This window comes from Mesoplodon bidens (assembly GCF_964165515.1).
Source record: "Mesoplodon bidens genome assembly, chromosome: 20".
In the NCBI taxonomy this organism is placed as follows: Eukaryota; Metazoa; Chordata; class Mammalia; order Artiodactyla; family Ziphiidae; genus Mesoplodon; species Mesoplodon bidens.
The window spans coordinates 24,853,955-24,871,660 of NC_138181.1; the positions used below are offsets into that span (position 1 = coordinate 24,853,955).

Here is a 17,706-nt window from a genome sequence, read left to right on the forward strand (position 1 = left end):
AGTTCCCACTATCATATTTATCAAAAGTAGTTTTGAAATATATTTTGTTACTATGTGTGGCTACAGTTTATCATAGAACAATTCAAAATGAAAAAAAAGGCTTATTCTTGTCAAAGGATGAGGTCACTGAACTTCTGTGAAGTTCCCAAAATCCTGTCAGCCAGGGGCCCCCAGGTTTTCCAGATCAGTTAAAAAACTGAGAGGGGGGGCTTCCCTGGTGGCGCAGTGGTTGAGAGTCCGCCTGCCGATGCAGGGGACGCGGGTTCGTGCCCCGGTCCGGGAAGATCCCACATGCCGCGGAGCGGCTGGGCCCGTGAGCCATGGCTGCTGGGCCTGCGCGTCCGGAGTCTGTGCTCCGCAACGGGAGAGGCCACAACAATGAGAGGCCCACATACCACCAAAAAAAAAAAAAAAAAAAAAAAAAAAACTGAGAGGGGCCCAGCACAGGGGAGTCCCAGTTTTGTTCTCCGAAGTGAAGATGTTAAAACAAACAAAACAACTCACACACATAAAAGAACATTTTAAAATTAGGTCATAGTCAGAATAAAAGCTAACATTCTAAATTAATAATTTCGAGGCCTCATTTTTCTCATTTCATTAAAGACTTGTGGAAGCAGCTTCCCAAACTGACACCAGAGGCCAGACTAGAATTTGACAACCACTGTTCCAGATAAGAACTATTAAAGTCATGGAGGGGCTGTTGATTTTTCCTGTTCTACAAATACCTTTTAAAGTACTTTTGCTTGAAAAAATAAAGTACTGAGAACGAAAATAAAAGGCAGACATTGATATATGAAACTGTTCTGAGGTCCACAACTAGACCTCCCAGTATTATCACTTGCTGATCTGACACTCAAAAGCCAGGCCGTTTCTGTTCTCTTGTTAGACATAACCAAACTCACAGAATACCTACCTCAGTGAAGGTTAATCTGAGACATGATCAAATGAGACAAAGCAAGGCCACTTCATGACTCTGTCTAACCACAGACAAAAACAAAGGTACGTGTAACACTCAAAACACCAAACACCTTCTCTTGCTAAACAAGTAACTGTTTCTTCTTTACCCATAGTGTTGCCTCACTTTCTAAAAGCAACCAATCTAGAGCAAACCCCCAATTCCTTAGACCTGCCCCTGAAACACACAAAGTCCAAATTATAAAACAGGTTTTTCCTAATGCCCTTTTACTGAGAGGCCCCATGGTTGCCCATGGCATGCATTCTCATTCACTGCAAAATAATAAACCCAATTTCTTCAACTACAGGTGTGTTTCCTGGGGTCTTTGGCTGAAAGCACTGACAGTATCAAAGCATAAAATTCTTTTTTTTTTTTTTTTTTTTTTTGCTGTACGCGGGCCTCTCACTGCTGTGGCCTCTCCCGTTGCGGAGCACAGGCTCCGGACACACAGGCTCCGCAGCCATGGCTCGCGGGCCCAGCCGCTCCGCGGCATGTGGGATCTTCCGGGATAGGGGCACGAACCCGTGTCCCCTGCATCGGCAGGCGGACTCTCAACCACTGCGCCACCAGGGAAGCCCTCAAAGCATAAAATTCTTTAAAAATTCCCATAATCCCAACCACTTTAAGGCAAATTAATTCCCTACCCACACTAAAGCAGACTAATTTTATTTTTCCTTATACCCTTCCAATCCTCACCCACATGTATATACTGTGTATTTTTCTGTTACTGAAATCGCTGTGTATACTATTTTGTATTCTACTTTTACTTGCTTTATCTTGTATCAATTTTGAATGGCTGAGTAACATCTCACCATGATCTTATTCTTAAAGATTTTCTCCGTAGAGAAATAAAAGAATAAAAGAGGAGAATGCACACCTTGCTCCCAAAGTCAATGTTCTACCTAAACTATTCAAAAACATCCTCACTTAGTCTTAGGTCACATGCACCCAAGTTCCTATTTATCTGATCTGTTGATAAGGAAAATGCAGTCTTATTGCTTTTAAAGAAGAAAATTATGCAAGACCACCAGACCAGGTGTCCAGAGGCCTGAGTTCAGTCATGCTTCTAGACATTTTCTCACTCGGAATCAACTTCCTCCCTTGCAAGGTAAGAGTGAAACTGGTCCCTCATTGTCTCTTGTAGTTATCAAGTCTGTGTTCCTGCTACTTCCCTCAAGTGGAAATAGCCACAGGCCCAGTGTTCACTAGACTCGGATATAAAGGCCAGGCATCCACATCTAGGTTGGCCTGGGCTGCTCCCATTGCCCTGACTGGGGATGCCTCGCCCTTTCCCAGGGCTCTCAGGATCCTTAGCCAATACTTTTCCTTCAGCACCTCGTCACCAGGCAGAGGATGCCAAAGTCCTCAGGAAGTTCGTCACTTAATCATGTACACAAATCAACTGGAACTTTTCCTCTTACAGTTCTGGATGCTCGAGGCTGGTACTGGTACAACAGATGCAATCCATCAAACGTGAGGGTATGCAAATCATAATCACCAACCTGCAGAGATCAGGATTTCCCCAAAAGGTTTCCTTGTTCCAGCTGGTACCGGATCAACCCGGGGTGAAATTCGCCAGCCCGCTCTGCACCCACACCTCTGCTCAGGAAAACACTGACCCCTGTAAAGATGCTGCCGGGACCAGGTGTCCCTCAAGCCCCGCCGGACCCGCACCTGAGCACCCCCCTTCCCCGTGCTCCCGCCCGCCCCTCTCCGCGCCCTCGCCTCCAGCTCACCCACCGGTGGCACGTGCTGCGCCACCGAGCAGGTGACGGTCAAGCTCAGTAAGACGAAGGTGAGGCGACTCCAGCCCAGCATCGCTCCTGCCGGGAACGCGGCTGCAAAGGACGCCAAAACACGCCGCACAAGGTACCTCCCGAGTTCAGAGCAGACCACGCCCCCGCCGCCGCGTGACCCGCGGGCTGGACCGCACCACGCGAGGCGGGGGGAGACGGGCGCTCAGGAGATGGAGAGGGCCGGGCTATTCGGTGGTACGTCAGGACAAGCGAGCCTTCCGAGAGGAAGAACGAACCCACAGGATGGGGGTCAACGCTCGCGTTAGGACCGTGGTGTTTGTCGGTCCCCTCCATCCCCCCACTGCTCCGCGGGCAATGGTTGCGCCGAGCCCGAGCTCCAGCCACAGCTCCGCCCCGGCGGCTGCGGCTGAGGAACTTGGCGCCGATGAGTTGCCTCATGAAGGGCCGCGCCCACCCCCGAGCTTCGGGCTGGGCATCTCCTCCGACTTCTTTCCCGGCCAGGTGCGGCCGTGCAGTGTCCGCAAACAGCCCAGGGCGAAGTCCGCTTTCGGGCAGCTCGGTACCAAAAGCCCACGAAACGGGCGCAAGCCACGGGAGTCTCAAAACGCGGCGTAGCACGCGAACGCGACCCGTCTTTGCGCTCTAAGGAGGGCAGGGCCGAAGTGAGTGAGGTTTTTCGTCCTGACCGTGGGGTCCCCGGACAGGTGTCGAGGGGGGGATACCCGGGAGGGGGGATAATTAATTCTCACAGATAGTAAAGACTGTGAATTACCCATTTAGACTTTAGCAGCCGAGCTGACAAGGCACAGAATTTAGGCTTCAGTTCCTTGCACTTAGACAACAGGTGGAATGTCCAGGTAGAGCCGCGAACCTTCCTTCACTGATGGGAAGCAGCTGTGTGTTTTCACTTAACTGATGAAACCCTTCAGGTTGGCAGAACCGGGGGTGAACCTGGGAGGAGGGTAAGCTTTCGCACCTGAAAAACAGCTTTACAGATGTATTTGCTTGGCATTCGTCCCTTGTGTGGACGCCGTCGCCCTAGTAGGATGAGTTATTTAAAAGTCCAACAGGAAATCCTACCCTCTGGGTTCCACTTTCTGAATGAGCCTCTTTGACATCCAACTAGCTTTTTTTTTTTCTTTTTTTTTAATACTTCAGTAAAACTCAGAATACTATCACTAAAATCTTCATATATTCTCTTTTTTCTTGTTTGAAATTGCAATTTTACCCATTTGTATTACTTCGTTAGAAAGACCAAACAATCTTTTTGCTGGAGATTGGGAAACGAGAATTTGATGTTTGAAGGCTGTTTTCCTAGGGTTTTTTGTTTGTTTGTTTTGGTTTTTGGTAGATGACAGGGTTCCTCTCTCTGAGGAGGAAGTTTGACTTTTGAAACATATCACATGATTTTGAAACATATCAGTGGTTCCTGATTCAACAGTGAGCAAGCAGATCATAGAAATGTTCATTAATTCAAAAATATTTGCTGGCCACCTACAATGTGCTAATCATTTTTCCAGACATTGGGGATAAGCAGGGAACAAAAAAGACAGGAGCTTCCTCCCTCATGAGGCTTACATTCTAGATGAGAAATGGACAATAAACATCATACCCGAGAAAATTTATATAGGATGTTGGAAGGTAATAAATGTTATAGAGAAAAAGCGGAGTAAGGGGGATCAAGAGTAGGGAGAGTCACAATGTTAAGTAAGATGAACAGGACAAGCATTATTGAGAAAGTGATGTTTGAGCAGAGATTTGAAGGAGGTGAAGAAGTTAGTTTTGTGGATGCCTAGGGAAGAGTATTCCAGGCAGAGGGAGCAGCTGGGGCAAAGGGTTGACAGTGAGAATGTGCCTGGCATGTTTGGCTACAGCGAGGAAGTCAGTGTGTGTGGAGCAGAAGGAAGAGGGGGTAAAAAAAAGTAGAAGAAGTCTGAGAGGTAAGGGGGGTAGGGCAGATTATATAGGGTATAAGGAGCTATTGTAAAGACCTGGGCTTCACTCTGTGCAAATGTGCACTGTGTAAATAGGTTGAATTATCTTGGACCTTAAAATAAGTCTGAAAAAAAAAGAAAAAAGAAGGAGAGGATTCCCATCTTTTATATAAGTAGCTATTTGGTTTGAAGATCATTCATCTTTAAATTTTTTTTTATTGAATGAAAGATTCTTTAAATTCTATGGTGCTTTACGATTTTCAAAAGTTTCACGCACATGATTTCATATAATCCCATTATTGCCTCTCCCCTTTCCCTTCTCCCCAGCTGGTAACCACTAGTTTGTTCTCTATATCTTTGAGTCTGCTTCTTTTTTGTTTTATTCCCTAGTTTGTTTTATTTTTTAGAATCCATGTTAAGTGATATCATACAGTATATATATATTTCTCTGTATTATTTCACTTAGCATTATGCCCTCAAAATCCATCCATGTTACTACAAATGGCAAAATTTCCTTCTATTTTATGGCTGAGTAGTATTCCATTGTATATATATGCCACTACTTCTTTATCCCTTTATCTTGATGGATACTTAGGTTGCTTCCATACCTTGGCCATTATAAATAATGCTGCTATAAACATAGGGGTGCATGTATCTTTTCAAATTAGTGTTTTTGTTTTTTGGGGGTATATAGGCAGGAGTGGAATTGCTAGATTATATAGTAGTTCTATTCTTAGTTTTTGGAGAAACCTCCATACTCTTTTCCACAGTGGCTTCAGCAATTTACATTCCCACCAACAGTGTATGAGGGTTTCCTTTTCTCCACATCCTTGAAGATCATTCATCTTAAATACTACCGAGAGCACTTTAAACATGTCACCAAACACATTTTTTCCCTATGAGAGGATATTAATTGCTGGCTAGATGGTCTGGCAAAATCAGAATCTTTATACAGAAAATATACGTCAATTGGCATGATACTCTTAGGCAGGAAAAATTCTAATTTTCATATAACTTTGCATTTAACTTTCAAAGCCCTATTATATACCATTGATTCTATTTTCAGGCAAATTAAAATTTAAATCTACTTCCCTAAAATTATACCATTTTATGCATTTTTTTCTTACACCTACATCTTTTTTCTTAATCTACTCGGTTCTTCAGTACTAGAAATGTACGGAAGGCCAAGGCAAAGCATGTGGCTATAGGAAACTTTGCTATGGTTTATGGCACACTGACATATTCATAGAAATGGTATTTAAGTGTACAAAGGAATGATTATGTTGGCGGGAAGGGTGGTTCAAATACTATCTTCACAGCAAGCATCAGGTGTAAGACTTGGATAACATATTTAATGTGCAAGAGTCAGCATCAGTAATCGAATTGTTTATCAGAATAGCTGAAGTTCTTGGCAAGCTGTGGACCTTTTCTAATCTCCTACCTAACATTCCTGGGTTCCTGAGGTGATTTAAAATCATTGCAGTCTAATCACCCAACCCTTAATGAAATCTACCACACATAACACATTACCCAGAACAGGTATGACTTGATTTTTTTTTTTGCTGTACGTGGGCCTCTCACTGTTGTGGCCTCTCCCATTGTGGAGCACAGGCTCTGGATGCGCAGGCTCAGCAGCCATGGCTCACGGGCCTAGCCGCTCCGCGGCATGTGGGATCCTCCCAGACAGGGGCACGAACCCACATCCCCTGCATCGGCAGGCGGACTCTCAACCACTGCACCACCAGGGAAGCCCGACTTGACTTAATAAAACAGAATATTCAAAGGTTTGCACTAAAAAAGAAAGAAATATAGAAATAATGTTCCAGTTTTTTTTAAAAAAAACATTTTAGGGAATTCCCTCGCAGTCCAGTGGTGAGGACTCCGAGCTCTCACTACAGGGGACCTGGGTTCGATCCCTGGTCAGGGAACTAAGATCTCACAAGCCACATGGTGCAGCCAAAAAAATAAATAAAAATTAAATAAAATAATAAATTTAAAAAATTTTACCAGAAGTATTTACCAATGAATTGTTTAATTAAGAAGAACAGACTTAGTATATCTAAAATGTAATCTGAGTTTCAAAGCTTTGATTTTTATCCATATTTTCAGGAAGGAATCTAGAGAATGAAAGATGAAATAGATGGAAGATCAGAAGTCTTGCAAAACTGTTACATGATTCTTTTCCTCTAGGAGCTTTATTTATCACACTAAGCAAGATTACTTGCTTTATGTTTTACTTTTATAAAGAAAATTATGTCAAATTATTACCTTTGGCTCAAGGTATAATGATATTTTATTCTATTACAAAACTATAAATTAGTTGCTCACATTTAATCTAATTGCCCCCCATGTAATGTCAAAATCAAAAGTTTATCTTAATTATCCTTTACTTTGCACTTATCTTTCTGTTACTTTGTGAATCATTTTTGATGTCTTATTGAACCCCTGGTACCACAGACATGTAAGAATCTGAAGAGCCACTTTACAAAAAAAATCCTTTTGTCTATTTCTACTTTCTTTGATAAAGACATATAGTTCTGACCTGAAAATTATTCATCAATTCAGTTCAAATCCAATAATCTCTAAATCTCTTTTTCTTGTTCTGACTTCATATTCCTGCATAGTTCCATTTTACATAAACCATTATAATTACCTATTTAATGCTTCCAATCAGTTGTTTCTCATAAGTTTGTGGTAAATTCATTTTTCCCTCAATAAACTCTGAGTACTTACTCTGGGTGCTGGGTAACTAGCGAACAAATGATCCCTGCCCTGGGGCTTTGTCTTGTGGGAGAGAAAAATGAAGATGGAAGGGAAAATGTAAATCAAATGACTATTTTGTAAAATATCAATAGATTTAACTAATTCCATGCTCTACCCTCTGGTTTAATATTGTGGATGTTTTACCACCCTCAATTCCACTCCTCTGTCATACAGCAGACATGGGATTTGGATGAGCCGTGTCCTCATCCTTAGCCTCATCTCTGGAGGTGGGCCCTGGTTGGCCTGTTGTTTAAGGTTACCCTAGTCCTCTTGCCCCCATGCTTGGCTTCGGCCTTAGTCACTCAGACTCTTGAATTCAGTAGGCCATGGTTTGAATCTCAGGGTTTTTGCTCTATGATTGAGGCAATTGTCCTTTCTCTTTTAACAGGAAAGAGTAAGCTATTAGTCCCCATTGCTGCTGGCATTCATGCTGTAAACTTGAAGGGAGCTGCCTAAGGATGAATAGGTACTGTGGACAGCACAGAGGAGAGAAAGAAAGAAACTGGGTCATTATGACATTAAGCTGATAGATGACCAAGCACAGAGCCTGTCCAACAACTGGACTCTTAATTACGGTAAGCCACTACTCTTCTTTATTATTGAAGCCAGTTCAGGTTGGTTTGCTTGCAAGTTGAATTGTTGTATCTGATAGCATCCTAAGTGATGCACACATAAAAATAGATATGTCTACCTTCTCAAGAGCAGAGGAGAATTTATAAAGCTCTGTATTTATAAAGCTATAACGCTTAAGTTTCAGGACCTTCACTTGCTCAGGCATCTTCCAAACCTTCTACCCGATTTTACACTTGTAATTTTGTATTCTTTTCTTTAAAGAGGACCATCCAAACTATATAAGCTTTAGGCCTTACAAAACCATCAGATGTTTTGGGGGAGAAAATTTCCACCGTTCTCCCCAACACCTTTAATTCATGTTTCCCTAGGGGAAGAGTGACTTACCTAATTGGTAAATAGCTGGATGGGTCACTGCACATGTGTGGCCTGACTTCTCTAGCTCTCTCACTCAGATCTGTGTGCCCACAGTGGTAAGTCCTGGATGACAAGAGTGGAGGGGGAAGTAATTGCTGTCTTTGACTACATCTTCCAAAATTGGCACCTATCCAACAAATTTTTAAAATATTATGTTAACGTCATGGCTGTGAAGACTTTGAAGAAAGCATCATGAAAGGGTGGCTCTGGGAGACATTGAGAGAAGGTAGTAAGAAAAAATGGAGCCTTTTGTATGTACTTGCATCTGCTGCCCCCCAACCTGGCCTACTCTGCCCTCAGTTTACTCCCTGTCATGTTAGAAATTGGCTGTGCCCCTGGGAAGCAGTTTGCATTTGTCAAATGACTGAGTGCATAAATTCATTCCAGAGGAGAAGGAGTTGGCATCCCATCTTGGCCTCAGGTCCAAGTTGTTTTCTCTTTTCCAGCTTAATCAGCAGTAAAGCTGATGTTTATTGCCACCCGATGCCTGTGTATATTTCTCAATCATTTCCCAAACAGGAAAGGTGAGGAGAATGATTATTACCATGAAATGACAACATACGTCGGCAGTAGCAATTGTAGTAATATATATATATTAAAAGTACTAAATGACCTACTAAAAGTACCAAGCAGACCACTAGGTGCCATGAAAGACACATGCAGTAAAATAGGAATTCCTGATCAAAGGGAGTTTACAACTGAAAAAGAAAATACCACGAACATAAATATATATCAACTTATGAGACCAACTACAATTCAAATGTATGTTTTATATATTCAGTTATATTGGGTTGAACCATATGAGACTGCCATTTTTGTAGGTTAATAAGTAGTTGACTATCAATACTTTCATATGGCCTACCTAATGTTACTGACACCCAAAACATTCAGAGTTATTTGACCTGACTTGGAAGCTGGTGCCATCATACTAGGTCATCTGTAGACCTCTGATGGCTCCTGCTTTTCCTCACCCCTTGAAGATTTTTCACATCTGGCTCACTGTCACTCTTTTAAATTCGATACCTGTCAGTATTCTCGGTGATTGCAATTTCCACAAAGACAATTTTTCCAATATTCTGGTTCTTCTCGGTTTCTTGACCTCTTCCCTTGCAATGTTCTTAGCCTGTATTTTACCTCAAATGCCCAATTCCATTGTCATATCTTAGACATTGGAACACTTACTTGATTTTGCTTCTGGAATACCACTCTTTTTTGATTCTTATATTCCTCACTGGACATGTCTTCAATATCCTCCTTTGGTTTCTACCCATCAACTGACCTCTTTATGTGGGGTGCCCCAGAGCCTTGTCTTCAGATGTCTTTTCTTCTTTACTCATGTTCTCACTTCCCCACTTAATATCTTTCAGTGATTTCCCATTACCCTACAGTCAAGTCCAGCATTCTCAACCATGGCTCAGAAGGCTCTGCTTAGAAGCTGGATTGCTTCTGACTTCCTCTCTGGAAGGAATTATTGCTTATCACACACCCTCACTCATTCCCTTAAAGCAATTTTTCCAAAATACCATGCTTCTTCCCACCTTAGTGTCCCTACTCACTGGCTTTCTATGCATGGAATATTCTTTCTCACGCCGCCTTCACACATATAGCTCCTGAGAATTCTGCTTAAGTTATGTCTTCCTTAGCAAAGGCTTCCCTGACTTACATCTTTCCAAACCAAGTTTTGTTACCCTGTTAATCAATTCTCAGATATCCTGTACTTTTCCTTGTCCTTTGCACACATAGTTATTTGATTAATTACTATTTGTTTAAAGTCTGCCTTCCTTAATCTATATACCCTTTCAAGACAGGGGTCATGTCTATGTTGTTATCATGGTATCTGCAATATCTAGCACAATTCCTGACATAATGATGGTGTAAAATAAATATATGATGATTGAGTGACTTATTACTTACAGAGCTCAGGATCCTAACTTCTCTAAGTAACAGTACTTTGTGGGGAATGCATTCAAGTGCTAACTGGGGTTCTACAAGCCTATCCTTCCCTTCTCTTCCCTCAATCACACTTCTTTCATTTTCTCTTTTGCTTTCTGTGGTTTTCACAGTCTCCAACCTTCTTGTAGAAAGTCTCCAATTTATGATGGGCTTTGGAAGAAGTGTGAGTTCTAGAAAAAGGACTGGGTCAAGGACCTAGGGTGAGACACCTTGCCTTTTATCTCAGAATATCTCAGAAATAAGCTTTCTTTCTATTCTTCAGGCTCTAAAATAAAGCTTTAGGGATCTTGTTGTTGTTGTTCTATTAAAGATACAAGAAGCACAACCAAACCAACCATAGTCCTATACTTCATTTTACCAGGATCATGTAGGAAAAGACCAAATCTAATCCTGGGTGTTAATATTGCATCTGTATCTAAAATACAAAGATCTGAAGGAGTGGTATCTGTGAGTTGTAGGATATGCATATATTCAGCCAAAGCGATTAACCCTATTTACTACCACAAGCAGTGGATTAGAGTTCCTAGTGTTTCATATATTTGCCAACTCTGGTATTGACTGACTTCTAAATTTTTACTAGTCTTGTGGCTGCAAATGCTGTCTCACTGTAGTTATATTTTGCAGTGCTGGGGTGGGCTCTCCTGAGCCAGTGACATCACAGTGTGATTGTGTTCAGTGACATCATGTTGGTCATTTGATTCATCATATGATATTTACCCTGTGGAAATCAGCAAACATTACAAATCAGGGCTTTCCCCTCTGGAGAGCCAAGTGTTAACAATTACCTACCTATATACCATTGTTGATAAGGTTAAATATTTTCTCATGTATTTATGGGCTTTTGTAATTCTTTGAATTATTTTATCTTGAGTGGCTTGGGCTGTTATTACAAACTACCATAGACTTGGTGGCTTATAAACAAGAGAAATTTATTTCTTCCAGTTCTAGAGGCTGAAAAGTGCGAAGATCAAGGTGCTGACACATTTGCTGTCTGGTCTGGGCCTGCTACCTGGTTCATAGACCACCGTCTTTTCTCTATAACCTCACCTACAAATACCATCACATTGGCAATTAGGTTTCAATATATGAATTTTGGGGGAACATAAACATTCAATCCATGTCATATCTGTTTGAATCTTTTGCCTATTTAAAAATTTTTTTTGGCTATCTTTTTTTTGATTCATTCACAATTGTTTTTCATATCGTATAAATACTTTACTCATTATTATCTTCAGTATATTTGCTTCACATTTCTTATTACACCTCTGACCTTCCCTCTGGGATCATTTTTGTTCTACCTAGACTTCTCTTAATGGTCATCTATTGGTGATAAATGCTCTCAATTTTTATCTGTTGACAGTGTCTTTATTCTGCTTTAGTGCTCTTCTCTTATCCTTGTCTCTGTGAGCTATATTTGGGATCAATTACTCAGTTATATTCTGGCTCATTATTTTTTTCTTTGCTTTTGTTTAATCTGATGTTTAATCCATCCACTGAATTTTTAATTATGTTTTAAATTTTTAAGTTCTTATTTTTAGTTAAGTTCTTATTATTTTTCAAATCTTCTTAGTCTTTTTATAATCTTTTCTTTTAAATGAGGGTTTTTAAAAAAATTAATTGATTTATTTTTTGGCTGTGTTGGGTCTTTGTTGCACACAGGCTTTCTCTAGTTGTGGCGAGCGGGGGCTAGTCTTTGTTGCACTGCACGGGCTTCTTGTTGTGGTGGTTTCTCTTGTTGTGGAGCACGGGCTCTAGGCACATGGGCTTCAGTAGCTGTGGCACGGGGGCTCAGTAGTTATGGCTTGTGGGCTCTAGAGCGCAGGCTCAGTAGTTGTGGCGTACGGGCTTAGTTGCTCCGCAGTATGTGGGATCTTACCGGACCAGGGATCGAACTCGTGTCCCCTGCATTGGCAGGCGGATTCTCAACCACTGCGCCACCAGGGAAGTCCTATAATCTCTTATTTCCTGCTTATATCCCAGCCTAAGTTTTATTTCTTTAAACATGTCAAGTATAGTTATTTAATATTATACATTTGATGATTTTTTGTTTTTGCTTCTCCTGATTCTTATTAATGGTACTTTGTTTCTCTGTGTATTTTTAATTTTTTCCTTTCCTTCTACTCAGTGCCAAACAAAAGAAAAACTTTCTTCGTCACCCACCTCTGTGCAATAAGATTTATTTCTCATGCACTGTTACCCTTGAAGGCATAGCCTTTTATAGTCATAGATTCCCTCCTGGGTGAGTCCAGGCTCCTACCTCCCATATCTTGGACACTTGTCAAAGCAAAAGCTCAAAGTCTCCAGGATTTGGCAGAAACTTCCAGGTGAGAGTGAGGTTTGGTCCTCACTCATCTCTGTGGGTTCCTGTTTTCCCTTTGTTTGATATCTGTAGATTCCTTTCTTTTGTGTGGATGAGTGGTGTTTTAAAAGATATTTAAAATATTTCACCCAGTGTATTAGTTGTTTTAATAAGGAGTGCCATTCATGGTGTCTAATCTGCTGTATTACTGAAAATGCAAGCCCTGTTTTTGTAAAATCATGGTGAAACTACCCCACTTCTCCTGGGTTTGATATGAGTGAGATGAGAAATCCCAAGAAAGAAGAAAGAAGTCAGTGCGTTTAGTACTTATTATTTTGTGACTATGTGTAGTTAAATGGTAGGTCTATTAGCACCATACCCCGCCAACTCCTGGGTATGCATTAGAATAGTGGGGGAAGGCAGAAAGCAGAAGGAAAAATAGTAAATGTGTTCTTAGACCTACAAAATGATTTTTTTTTTTTTTTTTTGCGGTACGCGGGCTTCTCACTGTTGTGGCATCTCCCGCCGCAGAGCACAGGCTCCGGACGCGCAGGCTCAGTGGCCATGGCTCACTGGCCCAGCCACTCCGCAGCATGTGGAATCTTCCCGGACCGGGGCACGAACCCGTGTCCCCTGCATTGGCAGGTGGACTCCCAACCACTGCGCCACCAGGGAAGCCCTAAAATGACTTTTTATTCACTTCTTATTTACACCATATGGTGAATTGATCAGTAATTTTCTAATATTAAAGAGAAAACTGAGGGTCCTGATTACAGTTGGAATTGGGCAAGATGTGGAATTTCTTAGAGGTAATATATTTGTTATATAAGAAAATATTAGTATTGGATTGAAAAATGATACTTTATATTCTATGAATTCAATAACTATAAAATAATGTATTAAAAGCAAATAATTTATTAGGTTTAGAAATAAAACACTAACTGCAAGAAAATTAAATCTAATAGTAAGAGAGGGCTTGGAACTGAGAAGGTATATTTCAAAACTTTAAAAAATGAAAAGTGTACTTGGTAAAAGAATGAACAGTCATGCTCCTGGAGGGTCGTTCAGAGTTAGAGATGAGGATTTCCAATGCAGGCTGAAGGTGTAGCAGAAGCAGTGTTTAACCTTGCTGGTCTGTAGATAATTTAAGGTGGAGCAAAAGATCAGCTGAGCTGAGTCGACAGAATCTTTGGAATGAATGGTCACGAGGGTGTCAATGCTGAAGTCAGTGGATGGGGGGCTCAGTGAAGAGAAGACCGGGAACTAGGTTCCGTGTGGGTCGAGGATGCTGATGTACAGCACTGTAGAATTGCAGTGGTAACGGGTGTGGATGGTATGTGCTACAAGGCCTGAGTTGATGGGTAGGGGTAATGAGAAGCTTCAAAACTGGTACTTGGGCTCTGGTATATGATTCTCTAACTCTGGGTGCACTGGGATGAGAGCTGAATTCAGCGTGGAAAAAGTCAGAAGGGGCATTTTCGTGGGAGAGTCAAGAGGAAATTCGTCTATTAGAAATTTGTGTTTACCTTCTGCTAAATGCTTAAGTTTTCGTCCATTTTTCTACATTATGGAAAGGGCACACTGGTGTGAAATGAGGCTATGGCAGTAAAAGGAACATGGAAAAAGGAGAGTTGGTAATCATAGGTGGAGAGGTGGGAGAGGTTGAAGAGGCAGTGATGGATATATAGAAGGTCTTCTAGAGAGGATTTTGGGGCTAAAAATGAAAAACAAGGGAGCATACAAGAAGGTTCTGTATCTGTAGGAATTTGGGGAAAAATTATTTTCCTGAACAACAGTAGGAAGGGATATATTTAAACAATTCCTGCTGCTCTGCTTTAAAGCTGATCTATACTAGGATTTAGGGCTGAGGAGCTGCACAACAGCCTAGATTGGTCTGAGGTCCACTGGCCATTTCCAAACAAGTCACCACACTTTAGAAAGCCATTCTACATACACAGGTAGCATCAGACTGTATGAATGCTGGTGGCCTGCTAAACTATTATCTTAATTTTAAGTTTTCCCTGGGTTTTTTCTGGTATCAGGTAAAAAAAACAAACAAAACAAACAAACAGAAAGCCTTGGGGGATTATATTTAGCAGGATAAAGAAAAAACAAACAGGGAATAGCACTTACACAAGCATAAGGGATAATAAGGAAAAAATAAGACATTAGAAGACATTGCCTATTTTCCCCCCATGTGATTGACTACAGTGATACAACTTAATTTTGTCAGGTGGTGTGGTTAGGGAACTAAGGTTAGAAGTCATGACTTGATTCCTTACCTTGGAGTCTATTTATATTTACATTTACACCTTTCTAAAGGAGTAAAGAGACATGCTTTGTTTCCTTTGTTCTCTTCCTTACGATTCCACTTAGTATCTAAGGACCAGAATTAGGAAATAGCATGATGGATAAAGAAACACTAATAAGTAGTGCTACGCCCCTTTTTCTCTACTAGCAGCACTAACAGGATTGCAGAACCTCATTAGGTTTGCAGAACACTGTAAGAAGAACACCTGCAGATTTTAATTTATAAGTCCTTGCTATGCAGTCTGAAAAGAAAATCTATTTTTTTTTCATGAAATACAAAGGCAGGGTTGAAACACAAGGCCAAATGGAAAGAAGGCTTGTTGTTTCTCCAGCATGGAAAATAAGCCTCAGTAATGTTTTAAGTAGCCCAGTGGCAAAAAATTAAACAGAAATACACCAAATAGTGCCAGAGGTTTTCCTGGGGTAAAGTACACAGGAAATGTCATAAAGCAAAACCTGCCTTAACACCATCCAATTCACTTAATGAAATACGCATTAAAAAAAAAAGCCTGTAAACTAATAGGTGGGTGAGGAAAGGGGAAGTAAAGGTATGAAATTGTTCTTTTTCTCATTTTGTTTCTAATCTTTTAATTAAATGAAATGGATTTCAAGATGAGTGAGCTTGAAAAAATTATCAGAGGTTACCTGCATTAATCCCCTTAGGCTAATATTGATGATAATAATACCATAAAAGAACAATATCTTGAAAAGTAATTTTTGATGTTTTTCACCCATTATGAAAGCTATCATGTCATAATAATTTGGTTAATAAAATATGATGTTAAGCTAGCATATTTTAATATATTCTTCTGTGTTACAAGAGTTTAGAATAACTGAGTAAATATAATTCCTACAATAAGGAGTTGAACCCATGCACTGATTAGCTCTACACTAGAGCTGACCCAGGAACTCCATAGCATTTGGGTGGGTACTGGGTCATCTGGTATGCTGAGTCCATTTTAGGAATTCAGGCCTATTTTAAGATGTATGAATGTATTCATTGATTTTAATGATTTCTTTATTAACTTCTTTCTGTAGGATGTTGAGTTTTGTATCTGTATCTAGGAAAGTCCAGGCAGGTCCTTAATTTGGGAAGAGGGCAAGGGAAAAATAAGAGTTTGAGCATGTCATGGTGGAGTAGCTTGACTAGACTAACCCTCTCACACACACAAAAATTAAACTTTGGACAAAATATTAAAAATTATCTAAAGGTAATGGAGAGTGACCAAAAGTATGCAGAAACTTGAAGGGAGTTAATTCTAGTAAGAAGGGAATCATATTTTCAACATTTTTTCAACTTAGGGCAGGCCCCAGGCAGTGCCACTAAGAGTCATTAAAACTCATACAGAAACCTTTAGTCTTAGTAGTTGAGGAATCTGAGGACAGAGTTCAGAGTAACCAGAGTCTAGAAAGTGAGGAGGAAATCCTGAAAACAGAAAGCCACAGAGGGTAGCCATACTGCCCAAATCTCTCACTGATCTCAGAACTCCACATCTTTGGGGCAGACTTCAAGCAGCCCAGCTAAAACTGAAAGAACTGAAAGGATATTTCAGCTGTTGTCCACTGTGGGGAGATATAATTTGGAGCTTGGGGTCAACCATATTAACTGCCTACTAAACAACAAAGATTCTTCAGAAGGACAAAACAGAATCCACAGTTTCTAAAATGTATTATTCACAATGTCCAGGATACAGTCTAATTATATCAGACATATGAAGAAACATACTAAAAAGAAAAGGCAATCAGTGGTGACTGATCTTGAGATGACCCAGATGTTGGAATTAGAAGACAGGGATTTTTAAGGTAGCTATTATAATTCTGCCTAAAAACAAAACACCAAAAAAAGACTTTTAATGAATGGATAAGAAATTTCAGCAGAGAAAAAGAAATTATAACAACAATAGTGATAACCAAAGGATCAAATGGATTCTAGAAGTGGAAAATAGTGTCTGAGATTAAAAAATCACCAGATGGGTTTAATAGCAGTTTAGAGATAAGAGAGTCAGTGAACTTGAAGATAGAAAAATCAAAATGATCTAATCTGAAAATGTGTGAGCAGTCAAAATTGGGCGTGGGGAGCTTTGTGTTTGTGCTTTTATTGTATATAACCTTCCTTTTGATAAGGTTACTAAACTAGTAAATCAGGGGAATGTTTGATCAGAATGTATCTTGATTTTGATAGTGCTTTAAACAAAATTTCTCATGATACGCTCATGCACAAGATGGAAAAATGTGCACCACATGACTATATGTAGAAACATTCATTCTTGATCTCTGCCACTCCCCCAGACTAACTTCATTGCATAATGGGGGTTGTATAAAGTGCAATGCTGGAAACAGGGAAGGAACACTCACCTATTACCTGCCATTTTTATTCATTTGTTGTCCTCCTTCACTAGTGTATAAAGTCCATGAGGGCAGGCGATGCCTATTTTTAATCTGTATCCTCCAGTTGCCAGGACCTGTAATTAGTCCTGCTCTCTCAAATGGGGGCAAGAACTGGGTGAACATGAGGGTGGGCATGGTGACAAGGAGTCCAGGAATACACTACGTTCAGAAATTCAGGCAGACAGAATGTTTGTTCCAGGGAAATCAGTTGGCTGGCAGATGGTCTTTGGTACCAGGCTACCATTGGAAATAAGACTTCAGTCTCTTGAGGGTAGTGTTTCTCAAAATGTGGTTCAGATCGCTTGCTTCCGAATTACCTGGAGTGCTTGTTAAATGTCAGTTTTGGGGACTAATCCTAGA

At 40.7% G+C, this 17,706-nt stretch overlaps 1 protein-coding gene across 2 annotated transcripts in view; it reads right to left on the reverse strand.

Moving 5' to 3' along the window:
* The window catches only part of ASAH1 (N-acylsphingosine amidohydrolase 1), a 42,493-nt gene extending 39,629 nt beyond the window's left edge, over positions 1 to 2,864 (reverse strand). Inside the window, exon 1 of one of the 2 annotated variants that reach the window (XM_081220897.1) lies at positions 2,696 to 2,864. In XM_081220897.1, the coding sequence (XP_081077023.1) occupies positions 2,696 to 2,773 (78 nt within the window). In that variant the 5' untranslated portion in view covers positions 2,774 to 2,864. The remainder of the gene's footprint in view (positions 1 to 2,695) is intronic. The other variant, XM_081220898.1, reaches the window with a different exon arrangement.
* Positions 2,865 to 17,706: the final 14,842 nt, after the last annotated feature.